At 41.4% G+C, this 19,688-nt stretch overlaps 1 protein-coding gene across 2 annotated transcripts in view; it reads left to right on the forward strand.

Moving 5' to 3' along the window:
* LOC147108772 (phosphatidate phosphatase LPIN2-like) overlaps positions 1 to 19,688 on the forward strand; it is a 96,886-nt gene that overhangs the window by 67,644 nt on the left and 9,554 nt on the right. For both annotated transcript variants that reach the window (XM_086005592.1, XM_086005593.1), the window contains exons 9-16: positions 2,450 to 2,637; positions 3,986 to 4,079; positions 5,322 to 5,391; positions 7,456 to 7,548; positions 8,020 to 8,099; positions 10,007 to 10,151; positions 12,237 to 12,385; positions 15,860 to 15,946. In XM_086005592.1, coding sequence (XP_085861718.1) covers positions 2,450 to 2,637; positions 3,986 to 4,079; positions 5,322 to 5,391; positions 7,456 to 7,548; positions 8,020 to 8,099; positions 10,007 to 10,151; positions 12,237 to 12,385; positions 15,860 to 15,946 — 906 coding nt within the window. The remainder of the gene's footprint in view (positions 1 to 2,449; positions 2,638 to 3,985; positions 4,080 to 5,321; positions 5,392 to 7,455; positions 7,549 to 8,019; positions 8,100 to 10,006; positions 10,152 to 12,236; positions 12,386 to 15,859; positions 15,947 to 19,688) is intronic.

The following is a 19,688-nucleotide window of genomic DNA, read 5'->3' on the forward strand; positions in this document are numbered from 1 at the left end:
TAGCAAAGTCTCCACATTTTTCTATAGTCACTGATGGCTGCAATGTCTTCATTAACGTTGTCCTCATTCTTTTTGAAGTCTTTGTCTCTTGAAGCCTGGAAATTGTTAGAGGCAGATAATTTTTAAATATGTTAGAGTTGGAGCAAGAGCAGGTCCCCGAGGGAGTTTGTTTTTCTGGATCCTCCATGTGCTCAGCTTATTGCATAACATCACCTGAAATTGTCTGTCTTGATACATCATCTCCGTAGCCATAATACCCGATCGAGGTAACACCATTAACATCTTGACCAGTAGGCCAGTGTGTCAGACAGTATCATATGCCGCTGTCATCAAGAAATACAGCCCCTGTCGTCTTCTGTTGGAAACCACTTTCTAAATAGGTGGTAAGAGCAAGAATTTGGTCACAAGATGTGGTCTGCAGCCTGCCTGCTCACCCTTCAGAGGTGCATCTACTATGGGCATAATTCTTTGCCGAATTGGCTACTCCAGGGGTTTTTAAGCACATTTCAGAGGTGATATAGGACAGTAACTAGCTGGGAGGGAATGATTCTTCCCTGGTTTTGGTATAGCTATCACCCTAGTATCTTGGGCATCTTGCTCTCTCTTGGAAGGCATGGGATATAAAGATTTTCAGCCCTTTTATGCTCTTCTTTCTAAGGTGTAGTAACATTTCTGGTGAAATCTTGTCAAGGCTGCAAGCTTTTCCTGCTATCTTCACTTCCTCAGTGGAGAATGGTTGGAAGGTGTATTCCTCACTGAGGTGAGACCACTCTGCATCTACGCCACTTCCACTTTACTGATTCTTCAAAGATCTCGTCCCAGTTGACATTTGCCATGTTATTCAGGTGTGTGGTGATACTGTTCATGGACTTCTTACACTGACCTATGGGTGCTAGTTTCTGTGCTGCTCCAAACTTCCTAATGAGAGACCATGCTTTTCTGCTAGACGTTGTCATGCCATATCTGATGTAGTTTCTTCCTAACGTTGCAACAGGCATTGAGGCTGTCAATATAGTGGTTTGCTATTTCCGAGTCACCAGATTCCTCATACTGTTTCAGAAGTTCTGCACATTCCCCATCTAAACAGGGTATATAAACTTTTTAACAGCCATGTGGGATGGATTTAGTGGCTGCTTTGAAGATTGCTTTGAAGAAGTGAGGGTAAGCGTTTTTTTACAGGTGTGCACACTGTATACATGTCAGTCAACTCTCAAGTATTTTTGCCAGTCTGCTTTTCTGTACTTTCACCTTAATCTTGGGATGGTAGTTATTACGGGATCATCACATCTATCCGAGTAAGAATGATGCGGTGGTGTTCCAAGAACTCCAGAGAAGTCTGGAAACAGGTGGCCCTCCTGCTGAGGTGCCTCGGTTGAGGTGAAGAAAGTAGCCCGGCCTCCACCATGCATAAAAGAATGTGGCTGGCTGTTTAAGATCATGCAAGAGGTATAGATCATTTATAGAAGTTCAGGCTACAAAATCCAGTCCATTTCTGTCAGATTCTCTGTAGCTGCGGGAGTTGTGGTGGCTGTTGAAGGCCCCAACATAAATGGATGGATTTTGAAGCTTTGGTAAAGGTTGGCATTCCAGGCTTCATCAAGAGGTTTATAAACTTCGGCAACTTTAAATTGGCCGACTTATACAATGTCAAAGTGAAACGAAGTAGTTGGTAAGGTCTCCACGTTAACAATAACATATATCACATAAATAGCTCTTCCATGTAGATTTGAACTAGCCTCTTATTGTAAGCATATTGGCAAAGAAGGAGTCTACATGTGTTTCTTGAAATAACAACAGAAAATGCTGGAAATACTCAGCAGGCCAGGCAGCATCCGTGGAGAGAGAAACAGAGTTAACGTTTCAGGTCTGGGACCCTTCATCAGAACTGGAAAAAGCTGGAGATGTAACAGATATTAAGCAGGTGCAGAGACAGCGGTGGGGGGGGGGTGGGGTTGGGTTAAGAGGGGAGGAAGAAATAGAAAGAACATCCTGTACTTTTGTAAGAGGCAGGAAAGATATTAACTTTATGAGGTTCTCTATTACTGAGCGCTTTGCAGCTGACAGCCCTTCGACACTAAGTTGAAGAATGAAAAGTGAAGAACCAATGCAAGTTAATCCAGTACCACTGAAACCGGAATCGGGTTGTCCAGGTTTGGTCTGCTGTTTGCTGCTTTGGTTTCCCTTGAAAGGAAATCGCAGGATGCATGACGAGAACGTAGCAGTGTTGCACCCCATTTATAACATGGTGGCTCTCATCTTTTGCCTTTTTATGATGTTAATGCCACAGGTACAGGATGTATGTAATCAAATCACCACACTCTAAGCATTACCACAAGATGCTTTGTGTTTAAATTTGCTGATTGATGTGTAATTTGTCATTTCAGCAAAATATATTGCATTTAATTATTTCGTCTACTACTGGACATAACTGCTGCTGCTTCCTTTTCAGTGAACAGGATTTGGGTTCTAAGCAGTTGAATGAACCTGGTACACATTCAGAGTCCCAATCTCCACAATCAGTAGGAAGTGCAGCTGGAGATAGTGGCACGGACTATCTGTCTGATTCGGCTAGCGAACTGCCCGATGTAAATCTCTCTCTGTGTGGTGGTCTCAGTGATAACAATGAGATTTCCCAAGGTACAGTGAACTGGAATACAGTGACTTAAATGGTCATTATCCAACATTTATTTGATCACTAATTTCTGTAGTCTGTATGTGGAGAATTCTAATATTTTTGATTGCGCTGGATACAATAACCGTTCTGCCTGACTATTGATCACTCAGGATATTGCTTTTTTTTTTCATTTCTCTTTTAAAAATGTTTTTGTTGTGTCTTCTGCATGTTGGTACTTAAATATTCTTTGCGTTGCCTTTAGCTAACATGATGTGTGAAAATTCTTCCAGGCCTGGTGCAACTGTTATTACAAATCTGTTTTATTGAATTTTGATTGCTTTCTTTAAGTACCTACACATTTTTTTAAGTACCTATACGTTTTTTTTAAAGTACAAATATAAATGTGTTTTGCATTGGTGCAATTCTTTTTTTCATCTGCAATTTATACAAAAGTCTTCTAAACTGCCAAGTTTGAAAGCTTACTCTCTTCGTTAACTGGTGAAGAACTGCAACAGGAGATGCACCGATGGGTGCTTCAGTAGTGCTTATGACTTGGTCCACAACTTTTCTTTATCATTTGTAGGAGGAAAAATGTAAAGATTGGGCCAAGAGATAGTTAATTTTGCCACGAATGTAGTCGACCTTAATTAATGAAACACAATATTAAATACTGGATTTTTTGAAAAAAACTAATTGCAGTATACAAACTCGCATTTGCGGTGTCAGTCTGCAAAATATATACTTAAAAAAAATACACATTTACTTCACGAAGGTGCTGTGCATCAAATGTTCCCAGAGAGTGTGTATAGTCACCTAGAATCATAGAATCCTACAGCACAGAAGGAGGCCATTCAGCCCGTCATGCCTGTGCCAGCTCTTCGAAAGAGCAGTCGTGCTTAGTCCCACATCCCCGCTTTTTGTCCATAACCCTGTAAGTTCCACACCCTCAAGTACCCGTCCAACTCCCTTTTAAAGTTATTTCTGGAATCGGCTTCCACCAGTTTTCCAGGTAGAACGTTCCAGATCCCAACAAAATTTCTCCTCATCTCCCCTCCACCTAAACGCAATTTCAATGTGAGAGAATGGAATGTTTTGCCACCAGTAGGAAGGCAGCGGTAAATGGACAAGCATCACCAAAAGAACAAATCATCAAGTTTTTTGTTTTTGTTTCTTGGAACTAGGTTGATTGACTTTGATGGACGATTTGTATATTATCTGATCAGTTGGCCAAGTTGTGATTAGTCATTTAGCTTTGTGTTTTATTTTAAGAATGTGAGATGTCAATGCCAAATTCTTTGCATGCATGGTAGTCTTTCTCAGCTGAGACTCTTGAAATGATTGTTTATTAACAGTTTATTAACTGTGCCACAGAGAAATTTGTGCAGCACATGGTCACATACCAGGAGCTGGTTGAAAATCCTGGAATTATTGATGATCCAAATTTGGTTATTGGAATCAATAAAAAGTAAGTTCATAAACTCCATAACAATACATATTGTTACAAAAAGCTGCCTCAAACACTTAGTATATTATTATACAGCCGCTTAAGTTTCTGTTTTCACAAAATGGTAGTTTGCAATCTGGTATAAAATATTGAATTCTCAGAAATGTGCGAAAATTGGCTAAAATAATCAATATGCAAATGTTATATAAGCACATTGTGTTTATCCTGATTTAATATTGGTGTTTATCCTGATTTAATATTGGTGAAATACAAATAAAACACCTCTGCAATTTATGAAAATCGGAAAAGAAATCGGAAAATGCTGGCAATATACAGCAAGTCAGTCAACTGTTGAGTGGAAAAAAAAATTATACCCAAAACGTTAACCTGTCTTTGCTCTTTGCAGGTGCTGAGTGACCTGCTGTATATTTCCTGTTTTTATTTTAGTAATAGTACAGCTATTCTGATTGTTTACAGGTGTTTTTTTCAACAACTTTCTTTGTTCCATCCTGACCTGTTCACTCCCGTGTATTGAATTTCTCTAATAATTAAGTATGTACTGAAGATTCTTAATTTTTGCACGCTTCATTTATTTAATTGTATGCCTGTATGTGGATTTTGGACTAATTCTGGGTAACGGAAGCCAGCAAGCCCATAAACATCCATCACAACATGTAGCATTCTGAACACAATGTTCAGAATTATGCTCTGAACACAATAATCAAAAGGTGCTGATAATTCTGATTTCAAAATTGGCACCATAAAAAAGCTTGAATTCCTAAAATGGCTGTTTAGTCATGTAAATAATTCAAAATGGCAGACTGAGTTTCCTGTTGGAGTATGCTTTTTCTGCCTCGAGCACATGCTCCCTAAACCTCTGACTCCAATTCCAGGTCTTGATGAGAGAGTGTCATAAAAAATAGCCTCATCAACTGTAGCATGGATGTGAACTAGCATGTAGAATTGTTTTCCTAACTCTACATGGAATGGGAAAGCTGTGTCTGGCAGGAAGGAAGGAAGTGGATGACTTGCTTTATATAGGCCATTATCAAATTTAAATGTTTGAAGCGTTTCACACACTGAATTAATTTGAAGTGGAATGATAGCAAAATTCGTCCTTGTTCATAAAGACTATAGTTGGCATATTTTTAACTTGGTAAAAGTGGCATTATTGAAAATTGGAGGTTATAGTACAAAATTAATCTTTTAAAGTTAGATTTCTTTATTACACTGGTATAAACCCTTGGACCTTTTTTTTTATAGGTATTACAACTGGGCAGTTGCTGCTCCCATGATTCTCTGCATTCAAGCTTTTCAGAAGAACTTGCCCAAGGTACACATTATACATTTGGCAAGGTGTTCTGATTCACCAAAGGGGTTGTGCATAATAATATACTTAGAAATTACAAGGTGAATTATGTTTTTTTCCAATAATCGTTAGTCAATGTTATACTTATTGGTTGTAATTTTTCAGAACTGTAAAAGCGCATCCTATTTTTCAGAGCTGTAAAAACACATCCTATTTTTCAGTGCACTGTCTCCCAAGTAAAATAATTGTTGCTTGTCCCTCTACTGAAGACAGCGACCAATGCTAAAATATGGTTCTTTGGGTGTCGGTAACTCTTCAACATCCTGCTGAATTGACTGTTCTCTATGTGTGAGTTTAGATAGTGAGGATTGGTGGGCGATTTGAGTATGGCATGTCTTGCAGTCTCTCCTTCCCTCACCTGGTGTTCACATCTGCAGTGGCCACTAGCTAGTGATCGGGAACCTTGACTGATATTTTTCTTTTCTTCCCTCTCCCCTTCTTCACTCTGGAGAATAATGAGGCCAGTTGTTCTACCATTACTGTTACATTGGCTGAGATCAGCTCATTCAGCATAGATCAGAGGCTTTCCTGCTCTGAATGACTCAGCAATGAAACACATGATGAATTCTACATGGCCCAATAATGCATCTCATGGTGCATTTACCCATTAAACAAAAGGGCAACTCATAATACAACCTTGAGGCAAAGGTAATTATGTAATTGTCTGAGCTTTCTTTCTTTACTGCCTCTCCTATGTGAACCCTGTCCCAATATTTTAAACAAGAAACTCTCGATGCTGGAAATCTGGAAACAAACAGAAGATGCTGGAAACACTCAGCATGTCAGGCAGTATCTATAGTGAGGACAAGTTGATGTTTCAGGTGTGGACTGGTCATCAAATATTTTTAAACCTGCTAACCGGATCAACGGAAAAACCAATAGTGTTGTCTAGTATTGTTATTGTCCATTTTATAAACCATTGAGTATTTCTACAATATGTCTTCAGACGCAATGCCCAAGGCAGCTTAACTGGCACTTTTGAAAAACATACTTGTCTTTTCCTTGAGAAAATTTCCCTAACTTGTATATAAATGTGCCCTTAAATAGCGCATGTAGTAACATCTCAAATTATTTCAAACTTAATGTACTCCGCTCAATGGTATTTGTTCTTGTTATAATGGGGCAGTAATTCCTCCCCAAACACGTGAGTACGGAAGGGGTACTCACGCGTCTGGCCGGAGGAAATGCCGGTTTTCAGCATGCACAGCGCATGCGCTGAAAACCGGCATTTCCTCTCCTCCAACCCAAGAGTTGAAGAGGCTAGCGCGTGCACTGTAGGGGGCAGCGCGTGCGTCTTGGATTTCCTCTGTTTTGGGGGATTTGCGCATGTCTAAAGGCCTCCGGTCTTTACGCTTGTAAAAAGCACACGTAAGTATTTATTTTTACAGGCAAGTGGTGTTTTAGTGTAATTTAGAATTTTTTTTCCCACAAGTTTATTATTTTAAAGAATCTACAATAAGGTAAGTTTAGTTTTAGACCCTTTTTATTAAAAATTTATTTTTTTCAAAAAAAATAATTATTGTTTAAATTATTTTTTTTAACTTATTTATACTTAATTTAATGATTGGGATGTTTTTTAAATTTTTATTTAAAGTTTAAATAGTGTTTTGGGCCCCCGTAGTTTTCATGAGTTTGACAGTTCTTACTCTCAAACTCATGAATGAACCTTCCCCTCCCCTGATTGGTTGTACAGTGCTCACCTGATCCCAGCCGGCACATCGCACTAACTACGCCGCTGGATCAGGTAAGCACTGCGCGCTGACATCTGAACCGGGCCTGTCACAGGAAATGCAAGCAAGCCCGGGCTTCAGATGTCAGCGCGCAGGGTGAGTGCATATCGGGGGCTTGCACGCGCGGCAAGCCCCCGACACCAAGTTCTGGGCCAATAAAATATTGAAGTGTCATTAGATTAGGATAATGTGTATTTAGGGAGGAGAAATAAAGAAGCTGATCGTGCAGTGGTTTTGGGGATTCATAATTACATTTTTGCTGCTGGATCCTTAAGTTGGGTGTTCCTGTTCATTTTAGGCAACTATAGATAAGCTGGTAAAGGAAAAGATGCCAAAAAAGACTGGTGGGTGGTGGTTCTCCTGGCGCAGAAAAAACTCTGCAGTAAAAGAGGTATGCTTTCTTTTTACTGTTTCTTTGTTTTACCACTTTTAATGAAATAGTAAATGAAGCAAGAACAAACCAGACACACACACAGCACAGTTACTGATGGGGGGAGTGGTACGATATGGGAATCTGCTAGTTAATCTGTTTGTAGTTACCTAACACTTATGCAAGATTTACATTGATTCTGAGCCAGCGCACATCATTTGGGCAGCTAATAGTGACAAATGGAGACTAGATTTCAGTTCATTTCAGAATGAACCTGACCTTTACAATTGTAAACACAATATAAGAAAGGAGCTACATAGCAAAAAGAGATCTTTTGTATAAAAATGTGCTACATGATTGGATTGCATTTTTTGATGCATTTAAGTTACAGACTGAGTAATTCAGCCAGGCACTGTCCTTGTAATGGATTTGCTATTGCACGGCTTAGCCTTGTGTATGTAAAGAGCTTTGACGCAGTGTCTTTATTTTTAGCCAGAATCCAGTATCAAAAAAGGTGACGATCAGAATGAAACAAGTGAAACTAAACAAGCTAGCTTACTCGTGGGTTGCAGGTAATATTCAAGCATCAACTCTTTTTATGACCTTCACAAAAGTTATGGTTGTTAGCTATATGTGGCAACTGATTTTGTTTTGAAGTGTTAAAATAAACCTGACCATTTCTAACATTCACTAAGTCATTTGTTGTTAAATATCAGTGACTACAAAATATATGTTATGAACAGGAAGCAACATCCAGCTTTTATCGGTTATTTTCAGTACTGTATATAGAAAAAATCACACCAGTGTATAAGTGGCTAAGCCACTTAAAAAAAAATATTGTTCCCCAGGTTGTTATCTATTCCTACTTGCTATGAAAAGGTGATGGTGGGCCTTCTTAAACTGCTGCTTTCCTTGTGCTGATGGTGCTTCCATCATGGTGTTCGGTAGGGAATTCCAGGATTTTGACCTTGTGTCCGTGAAGGAATAGCAGTTAATGTCCATTTTAAGATAGTGCGTGGCTTTGAGGGAAGTAGTGTTTCCATAATATTGCTGCTTTTGTCCTCCTTGGTGTTGGAGAACAAGGGGCTGAGAGCCGCTGTTGAAGTAAGTTCGACGAGTTGCTGCAGTGCATCCTGTAGATAGTACATGCTGCAGCCACAGTCTGCTCATGGTACAGGGGGTGCATATTGACTACCGTGGCAGGGGCTCTCATCGTGCAGATGCTCTGTCCTGGATGGTACCAAGTTCTTGAGTGTTGTTGCAGCTGCACCTATCCAGGCGATGTGAGTATTGCAGGTGGTGGAGAGGCTTTGAGGGTTCAGAAGGTGAACCACTTCTGGCAGACCAACTGTGCAGGATGACCAACTGGTAAAAATGAATTTATAGCAATGTATAAATTGCATCTAAAAACTGCATGTGGATTTCATGGTGTCTGGGCAGGTTAAGGGTCAATGATTAAGAACAGTCAATTTAAATTACGGACATAAAACAAGTTGGAAATGACTTGCAGCCGTATTTTGATCCTGAGATTTTTTTTTATGGAATGGCTGGATGGACCTCGGTTGGTTCTCAGCTTTTCATCAAACTTATTAATGACTTGGATGAAGGACTAGAGCTGTATGTCTGAGTGCACAGTAAATTGTGTGGATGGGAACAGGAAGTTTGCCTTGGCCTTGGAAAGGGGTACAGCGCAGATTCACCAGAATGATACCAGGGTTTAAAGAGTTAATTTACAAGGATGGGTTACGGAAACTTGGCTTGTATTTGCATGAGTTTAGAAGGTTGAACTAATCGAGGTGTTTAAAATGATAAGATTCGATAGAGTAGACAGAGAGAAACAATTTCCTCTGGTGGGGGAATCCAGAACAAGAGGGCGTAATCTTAAAATTAGACCTAGGCTATTTAGGAGTAAAATCTGGAACTCCTTCCCCCAAAAGGCAGTGGATGCTGGGTTAATTGAAATTTTGAAAACTGAGATCAATAAATTTTTGTTAGGTAAGGATATCAAGAATATGGACCAAAGGTTGGTAAATGGAGTTGAGTTACAGATCAGCCATGATCTAATTGAATGGCGGAACAGGCTCGAGGGGCTGTTTAATCTCTCAATACCCAAAAGATCATCATGATTTTTGTGTAAGTCAGCACTCTCATAACAACTTTTACATCTTTGAACAGTTCCCTGTGGCTTTCCTTCAACTACAACATTATCAAAATTAGTCGCCCTGTTTCTGTTTATGCAGACTGATATTTTGTATTTTGATATCATATGTGCTTCTGGCAACAGGTGTTTTCATTTTCAATATACAATGTGTAATTTATATAGTGCACATACTAATTTATACTTTATTTTTCTATGAACATTCTAATCAATTGTAATATGTAATAAGGAAACCTGCGTATGACTGCCTTAATATGTCAAATGTTGCCGTTTGATTAAATTTTTAATACTTTAATACTTTATTATTTATTTATGGAACAGGCCTAAGGAAGAGTTAACTTCTAGTGATGATGACTTCAGTACCATCAAGGACCGTCCAAAGCCAGGTTCTAAATGTCGAGATTCACCTTGTCAGAGCAGTCCCGCTACGTACAAAAAATCCCTGAGACTGTCCACGGAAAAACTAGTAAGCAAATAGTTCTTAAATCTCTGCTTCAACCATATTATAACTTAAATCATGAAATCAATTATTGATCCGGTTTCATATTTAATACTTGCTGTACCTAGAAAGTTTACATGGAAAAGTTACTGGCTGGGGTGAATAAAGAAAGAACTGACATTTAGAGCATACATTTCACAACTTTAGGACATCCCAAAGTGCTTCACAGCCAATTAAATAACTTTTGAAGTGTAGTCATTGTTGTAATTTGGGAAAAAGCAGCAGCCAATTTGTGCACAGCAAGATTCCACGAACAGCAATGAGTTGAATGCTCAGCTAACTGTTTTAGTGATGTTGGTTGTGGGATATATGCTGGCAAGGACACTGGGAGAACTCCCCTGCTCCTCTTCAAATAGTGGCATGGGATCTTTTGCATCCCTACTGAAGTGTCAGCTTAGATAATGTGCTCATGTCTCTGAAGTGGGGCTTCAATTCACGGGCCCAGATTTTGCGTTGAGAACAATGGCGAGGCTAACAGCACTCGCTGTTATTATGGAGTATATTGGACAGCAACTTCGGAGTACGTACATGCGCAGTTAACTGCAGAAATCCGAAAGATGCAGTCCGATTTACCCTTCTCCACAGGCTGCGCTTCAACAGTATCTCACCGATAGACTCGGCATTGAAATCCATGCAAGGCTGTGAAGTTGCGGTAGTTACCCACTATACACACCAGAAAAGGTTAGGGCTGATTAATTTTTTTACAGCGTGATCAGCAATGTTCGCATTAAGCTGTGTGGCCGAGCAGCGGTCTGGAGGTCCTACGCAGGCCCGTCACCGGCTATTGAATGGAAAAACCACGCATGTGCGGAAATGTGAATGGGCCACGCAGCGCATTAAAGGGGCCGCACACTCTCAAAAAAAATAAAAATTAGAGGGAACATCGGTGATCCGTCATAATTACTGCCAAACAACACCTCTGGCCCTGAAAATTTAATTTTACATGTGTGGTGTCTCATTACTTCAGAATTTAATTCGTTCTGGAGTTTTTTTTTACTTTTTCTGTCTCGTTCTTTTATCTTTCTCTCTCTCTCTCTCTCTTAATCCCATCTTTCTTTCCCAGTCTTTATTTCACTTTCAGTACATGATTTAAATCTAATTTATAATTTCTGGTTTATACTTCCTGTTTGGACTCAGCATGTCTCAGTGAGGATTCTTCAGTCTGATTGGTTGAAGAGCTACGCTGTTGCTTTGCCTGCTCACAGACGCCACAGATCCCCTGTGGATCTCAATTGGAATGGTACTTGTACACCATTCTAATTTTATATTGTTACCGGCAGACCTCCTGTAGCATTGTTTACACTTGTCTGCAGCCTGGCGCATGGTTGTGGTGCTAACCCAGAATGCCCCTTGTGGCCAGTGCTCTAAATGGAGTTATTGTAGTTACTTATAAACTGCTGAGGTCAATCAGAATTTGACGTTCCAGGTCAATGACTGGCTATCTCTCCACTCTACCCGCCGCCCCCCCCCCCAACCCCCCAAGACTGTATTTAAAAAATATAGATGGGCATGAAATTTGTGCCTCAGGTTAACATTGAGTTACAGGAAACTTTGTGCTATCTGGCACCGACGGGACCGAGCTGTTGCCGTTCCCTCAAAACTGCCGGACACTCCAGCTCTAATGTTGAAGCATACGGAGGTTTTCATCTCCGTATCTGACAACAAACGCTGTTGCTTCTAAACAGTCGGCTGCAGCTGCAAGCGTCTCTAGCTGAAGCTGTTGCTATAGCTACAGACCTTGCAGTGCCTGACTGGGGGGGGGGAAAAAAGCAACGAAAAGAAAAAAACGGCTCCTGATTTTTGCTGGTGGCTCGAGCTTGCCGGACATTTAGCCTCCAGATAACACAAAGTTTCCTGTACCAATATTATAAGTTGATTTTTTTAAAATGACAGTGCCTTGAAAAGTGTAATGTGGGCAAGGTACACTTCTTCATGATTGAAGATAATGCAATTTAGGCAGATGACGTTTCCTTGTTTGGAGTGAAGCAGCAGTATTTAATTTTACAGTGTTGAATTATCCGCATTACATATTTGTTTCTTTATGCCTTGCAGAGAAGTCTGAACCTGAAAGATGGCCCAAATAATGCAGTGTTCAGCGTGACAACTCAATATCAGGGAACCTGCCGATGTGAAGGTACCATTTACCTCTGGAACTGGGATGATCAGGTTATTATATCCGATATTGATGGGACAATAACAAAGTAAGTGTGCCTGTACCCATAGTTACTTTTGCTGAAGTATGTGTTCATTAAACTAAATTTATAACTTCCTAGGGATCCACATCTAATTTTATAATTGAAGATCATATTTTGCTTTTGATGGTACAGGAAACTTTGTGCTATCCGGAGGTGAGCTATCCGGCAATCTGGAGCCACCGGCAAAAATCAGCAGCCGTTTTTTATTCTTTTTGTTTGTTCAAACAAAGCAAAAAAAAAAGTCAAGCTGTGCAAGGTCTGTAGCTATAGCAACAGCTTCAGCTACAGAGCTTTAGGGCCACACCCAAGTGTTTAGAAGCTGTTGCTAAGCAACAGTGTTTGTTGTCAAATACGGAGATAAGAATCTCTGTATCTCTCAACATTAACTCTGGAGAGTACGGCAGTTTTGAGGCAACGGCAGCAGCTCGGTCCCGTGGGTGCCGGATAGCACAAAGTTTCCTGTAATGTGAATTAAGTCTACCCCTTTCCATGCTGAGAAAAAAGATGAACAGTTCATGAACCCTATTCCAACATTTGCAAAATAGAATTAGTCACTTATTTGTACCAATTGAGAAATATAGTGAAGCCCACATAAATGCACAGTTTGGTTAATTGCGCACTTCTTTGGAGTCCTAATTCTTTTACCTTTTGCTAGATGTCAAGTATTCTGGTTAAATGCAGTTTAAAGCATATGCTATATAAGTGCACAGATTTTCATAGCTTTTGATGGGCCATTCACTCACCTAAATTTACAGATTCTAATTTCATCAGCCCAGTGTCTCCTGAAGAGAAAATAACTAATATCTGCATTACTTTGTATTAAAAGATGAGCCTACCTGAGGTATTGATAACTCTGCTTAAAAGCGCTTAGAGATCCAGCAATTGCGATACTTCTGAGCAGTTGCTTGAGAAATTAGTACTCAGTCTGTTTTAAGAGTAGACCATTGCCAGGATTTCGCGGTCAGTGGCGAACTAACGGCGCTAGCCATGCATTACACTTGCCCACAGACTTTCTGTGGGCTTTTGCACTGCGACTTGCGGTATTAGAAATCCGAAACAAAGCAGCACCCTCTACAGGGGATCTGGGGCCTGTGTGAACAGGTCAAGCAACGGTGTGTCTCCTCAACCAATCAGATTGAAGAACCTTACTGCGATACGCAGAGTCTAAACCAGCAAGTGTCAGTTAGAATATTTAATTCAATGCCAAATCATGTACAGAAAGCAAAATAAAGAGAGGGAAAGAAAGATAGGATTAAGGGAGAGAGATAAAAGAAACAAAGAATAAGTAAAGATTAAAAAAAATTATTTAAGCTTTTTAAATCTCCACACTTTTAAAGTACATTTTCAATGCCAGAGAGGTTGATTGGCAGTAATTGAGACTTATTACTAATGTTCCCCTTATTTTTTTTTTGGGTGTGCAGCCCATTCACAGTTTCATGCATGCTTTGGAAAGGCTGGTCCCGGGCTGCGCGGGACCGGCAGAGAGCTGGGCTGCTTAGAGGGGACATTGCTTATCACGCCGATAAAAATTCACTTACACTTGAATGGATAAGCCCTAACTTTATTGGATGTGTTTAGTGGGCAAGTACCGCAAACTCACGCTCTTCCACGTACAGGAAACTTTCTGATATCCGGCACTGACTGGACCGAGTTGGTGCCGGACATACCAGCGTTAATGTTGAAACATACGGAACTGAAAAGCTCCGTGTGAATCAACAAACCCTGTTGCTTAGCAACAGCTTCCAAACAGTCGGCTGCAGCTGCAAGCGTCTCTAGCTGAAGCTGTTGCTATAGCTACAGACCTTGCAGTGCCTGACTGGGGGGAAAAAAAAAGCAACGAGAACTAAAAAAAAACTTACAGAAAACGGCTCCTGATTTTTGCCATTAGATCGAGTATTCCGGACATATAACCTCCGGATAAACCAAAGTTTCCTGTATGTGAATGCCGAGTCTCTCAGCACGATACTGTTAGAGCAAAGCAACTCGGACAGCAGCTTCCTGATTTCCACGTTTAACTATGCATGCAGGCGCCAGAGTTGCTGTCCGATTTACTCCATAATAATGGTGAGTGCCGATAACCTCACCGTTCTTACTGCAAATCCGGGCCTATGCTAAATTCAAAAGTATTTTTACATTGGTGTTTATTTAGTTTAGATCCCACCTGTGTCTGTGAGCAGGCTCCCCATGTTTTCACTGCTAAAATCCTTATTCCCTCCATAATCTCCAGTGAGTCAAGCTGTTCTTCAGGATCTGTTCACTTCATAGCTGAGATGCACTCTTGGTTGTGTCGCTGTTCTTCTTTCTCTTCACGTCACCCCTGCTCGAGCCAGGTACTCTGACTGATGCTTGTTGTTTCCTTCACGTGTTGTTTTAATTGAGTGGTTCTGCTGTTTAAATTGAGAACCGAGTGTTGTCGTGAATGAACGGAACAAGTCGCTTCATTAAAAGGAGTCTCTGACTGCTCCTGCTTTTTTATGGTGTTGTGCCTATCTTGTTTTTCAAGAAAATAAGGGGCATTGGTTGACTTTACTTTATGTAAATTTTGCATGCATGTCTACCCTGAAAAAAGCTGCTGGTTTCACATGACTTGTAGACATTCACTCAGTGAAACCTTGATTTGATCACTTTGATTTAATGCAAGATTTAATTGGAAAATCAACACCAGCACAGTTTGGTGCACTGGTTTTGCTGTAATTTTAAGAAGGCTTCATAGTAAATTATTAATCCAATGGCAGGTGGTTATTCCATTTTTTAACCACTATGTTACTGAATTACTCTGGTTCCCACTAGTTTTTGCAAAGTGATTGGACAGATTTGAAAATTCTGAAATGCACATTCCTTTAAAATGCAGCTTGCAGCAGTTAACTCTAAGGACACAGTCTCCAGCAGCCAGCACATGGTGTGCTTCAGTGCACTTTGTCATGGAATAATGACTCCCAATACAACAAGTTCTTCATTTCAGCTGTGCTGGAGGCAAAGAAGCAGCAGATTAGAGGTTAGGCAATTTTTCACTGGTAAAGCTCGAGCGAACTGGAGGAGAGTGACCCAGTTCTACTTGCAGCCGCTCGTGTTGAGCATTTAAAAAGGGGCATTGATGCCCAGGGAACAAGCCCAGGCCCACATTTCTGGCTGAGCGGTGGTGCACAGTGCAAGGAAGAAGATTGGAGCACAGAAATATACAAAGTAACCTAGTCAAACAAAAATATCATTAGTTAGTTCTTCAGTACAGTAAATAAGGGCATGATTTTCCTACAAACAGCAGCAAGGAGTGATGCTGCTGCTGGAAACATTTTTTAAACTCGTGTAAAATAGCAGTAAATCCCCATGTGACCACCTTGGAGAGAATTCTGCCTCAGTCCCCATGTAGACAATTTGTGCTTTGATCCACTTGTGTTCTGAACTCGGATGCCGTTGAACCATGTTTCAGTGAAATACTGAATGTACATGTTTAATACCAGTGATTCTTTTGTGTGTTTCCAGATCCGATGCTTTGGGCCATATTTTGCCACAGCTGGGAAAGGATTGGACCCACCAGGGCATTGCAAAACTCTACCACAAAATACACCAGTATGTATTTACATCTGTTCAACATCATTCAACAGAAAATAGTAAATGCTCAATCACCACTTTTGGTGACCCTTTCAATTTTTCCCTGTTAAACAGCAGTTCCTGCTGAAGTATAGCTTTACAGGTGGTGTTGGCCCTCCTGTGCTGTTCAAGTGAGTATTGATGGGTTAGTGCACCATGGAAACCATGCTCAAGTGTTTGAGCTTCCAACCCCATATCCTCTCCATCACCAAGACCGCTTACTTCCACCTTTATAACATCACCTGTCTCTGCCCCGCCTGCTGCTGAACCCCTCATCCATGCCTTTGTTACCTACAGACTCAACTATTCCAAAGCTCTCCTTGCCGGCCTCTGTAAACTTGAGCTCGTCCAAAATTCTGCTGCCCATATCCTAACTCGCGCCAAGTACGGTTCACCCATCATCCCTGTGCTCGCTGACCTACGTCGGCTCATTGTCCAGCCAACGCCTTGATTTTAAAATTCTCATCCTTGTTTTCAAATCCCTCCATGGCCTCGCCCATCCCCATCTCTGTAACCTCCTCCAGCCCTACAACCTTCCCAGGTCTCTGTGTTCCTCCTATTCTGGCCTTTTGCGCATCTTCAATTTCCTCGCTCCACATTTGGCAGCTGTGCCTTCAGCTCACTTGGCCCTAAGCTCTGGAATTCCCTCCCTAAACCTCTTTCCCTCTCTACCTCTCCTCCTTTAAGTCACTCCTAAAAACGTACCTCTTTGACCAAGCTTTTGGTCACCTGTCCTAATATCTCTTTATGTGGAAGCCAGGCTTGTGGGATTTAAAATGGAATGGGGGACTTGCCCACTCCTTTCCTGTCCCAATGTGGCCGTCTGCAGTTTTAAATTGCAGGCAGCAAGGACACCTGCCCAAGAGGTTGGGTCCTCTTTAAATACGCAGATCGGGCTCTGTTGACGTCATCGGAGCCCGATGTTATTTTAACCTGAGACCGGAGCAGGGGAGCAGTGGTGGTTTCCCCGCCAGGCAAAACCTGCCAGGAACAGCAGCCAGAGCCAGAAAAGGCCCAGTTAGGTAAATTTGTAAAAAAAAAAATCAGTTTCCTAAAATGACATCTTAGGTGATTAATGACATAAATAGTACCCCGATTGAGGGTGAGATGGAGCATTGCAGCAAGGAAGATCGAGAAGAGCGTTGGTCTCAATCTTCCTTGCTGCAATGCTTCATCTCACTCTCAGTAAGCTCCCCACTGGAGTGGAGCTAATTTACAGAATAAATGGGAAACTGTTCAACCTCCGTCGCCTCCAGTCCAGATCCAAGGTCGTCCCATCCTCTGTCGTTGAATTACAGTATGCAGACGACGCTTGCATCTGCGCTCACTCGGAGGTCGAACTCCAAACCATCGTCAACACCTTTACCAAATCGTACGAGAGCATGGGCCTTATACTAAACATCCGTAAGACAAAGGTCCTCTAACAACCTGCCCCCGCCACACAGTACTGCCCCCCGATTATCAAAATCCACGACAAGGCCTTGGACAACGTGGACCACTTTCCATACCTCGGGAACCTACTGTCAACAATGGCAGACGTCGACGACGAAGTCCAACACCACCTTCAGTGTGCCAGTGCAGCCTTCGGTCGCCTGAGGAAGAGAGTGTTTGAAGACCAGGACTGCAAACCCGGCACTAAGCTCATGGTCTACAGAGCAGCAGTGATACCTGCCCTGCTGTATGCCTCAGAGACATGGACCATGTACAGCAGGCACCTCAAAGCACTGGAGAGGTGCCACCGACGCTGCCTCCGCAAGATCCTGCTAATCCATTGGCAGGATAGGTGCACCAATGTCAGTGTTCTTGCTCAGGCCAGCATCGAAGCTTTGACCACACTCGATCAGCTCCGATGGACAGGTCACATTGTCCGCATGCCCGATACGAGACTCCCAAAACAAGCGCTCTACTCGGAGCTCCGGCACGGCAAGAGAGCCCCAGGTGGGCAGAGGAAACGCTTCAAGGATACCCTCAAAGCCTCCTTGGAAAAAGTGTAACATCCCCATCGACACCTGGGAATCCCTGGCCCAAGACCGCACAAAGTGGAGGAAAAGCATCCGGGAAGGCGCCGAACACCTCGAGTCTCTTCGCCGGGAGCAAGCGCAAGGAGCGCACGTCCACCCAAGCACCCCACCCACCCGCCCCTTCAACCACCATCTGCCCCACCTGTGACAGAGACTGTAGGTCCCGCATTGGACTCATCAGTCACCTGAGAACTCATTTTTAATGTGGAGGCAAGTCATCCTTGGCTCCGAGGGACTGACTAAGAAAGAAGTACCCCGATTGCCATTTTAGGTAGGAACTGGTCAGTGCACAGTGGAAAAAAAAATTGTTGTAAACTCAGACCTTGGTTTAAAAAAAAAATCAGTCATCTTACCAAACTGTAGGACTGTATAGGTGTTACTGTTATCAGTGAATGAACTAAATTAAGATGGCATCCAAGTGTAGTTGACGGAGAGTGAGAATTGAGAGAGATTTTGTGCATAATGTGTATTTTTTAGATTCCACCACCAGGTGGTGCTGCAGTATTGTTTCAAATGATGTAAGAACATTTCAGTCTAAACTTATGTTTTATTTATAGCTTCTGCTAACTAGGTTTCAGTAAAGTTTGTGTGCTGCATTTTGCAATATGGATTCCTGACTCATTTAACTGCTGATAATTTTGATCAATAATTTGGCTACTGGATGTTTTATTTTGAAGTTAGTTTATTTCTTGTCCAAAAATATAGAACCAACAAAATACCTTGTTTCGTAAAGCTAAAGGGCTAGATTTTCCACTCGCTCAGTCAATGGGCAGAACATTTAGTTTAGAATGCCTATAAACACTCTTTAAGGAACATCAGTAAATGATCTACAGTCAACTGTTAATTCAAAGTTGCTTTCCTGTGTGAAAAAAATTAATTACCCAGTAATTAGATTTAAGCAATTGGAATAAAATAGCCCTGGAAGCTGTGAAATTCAATTTCAAATTATCCAGTAGTTTAACTTTAGCAACTGAATTAACAGCATAGACTGTATTTGCTTGATTTATCTTTGAGATGGTTTCTAGTTTAGTTTGTTGAGGTAATACAGTCTTTAAAATATAATCTTGTCTGTTTGGGCTGTAATTTGACATAAGAACATAAGCATTAGGAGCAGGAGTAGGCCATATGGCCCTTTGAGCCTGTTCCGCCATTTCAATAAGATCATGGCTGATCTTCGACCTCAACTCCACTTTCCCGCCCGATCCCCATATCCCTCGATTCCCCTAGAGTCCAAAACAGCTTGTATGATGCTGATGCGCAAGTTACACAGCTTATTTTTAATATTTTTGCTAGTTCAATGGATATGTGAAGTGAAGTTAAACTACTTTACCCCTGTAAATTTCAATAGGTAACACGTGTGGTTTGAAATCTTCAAACGTGAACAATATCTGGTTTGCTCGTGACTCTCATTCTTTCTGTAGCTGCCAAGGCCATGCTGACATTTAGGAAGCACAGAAACTATTGCAGTGAATCATTTGTCAAAAAGCTAGGGTAGCAGCTCACTGTGTGATAAAGGTTTATAGCTAACAAGTTTCCATTTGTTTTTCTCTTGTTGACGTGAGGTTTGTGTTTTTTGCACGGGTCCGAGGGAAAAATCTTGTCTAGCATCAACCCCCATTTTTGGCCTGTGCACAAAATGTTAGCTCCCAGTTTCTTGTGCTCATGGAACAGTAAGCTAGATTTCTGCCACTTGATGTGCA

The sequence above is a fragment of the Somniosus microcephalus genome, chromosome 13 (assembly GCF_052327205.1).
Source record: "Somniosus microcephalus isolate GS21.2 chromosome 13, FLI_Smic_1.0, whole genome shotgun sequence".
Lineage (NCBI taxonomy): Eukaryota > Metazoa > Chordata > Chondrichthyes > Squaliformes > Somniosidae > Somniosus > Somniosus microcephalus.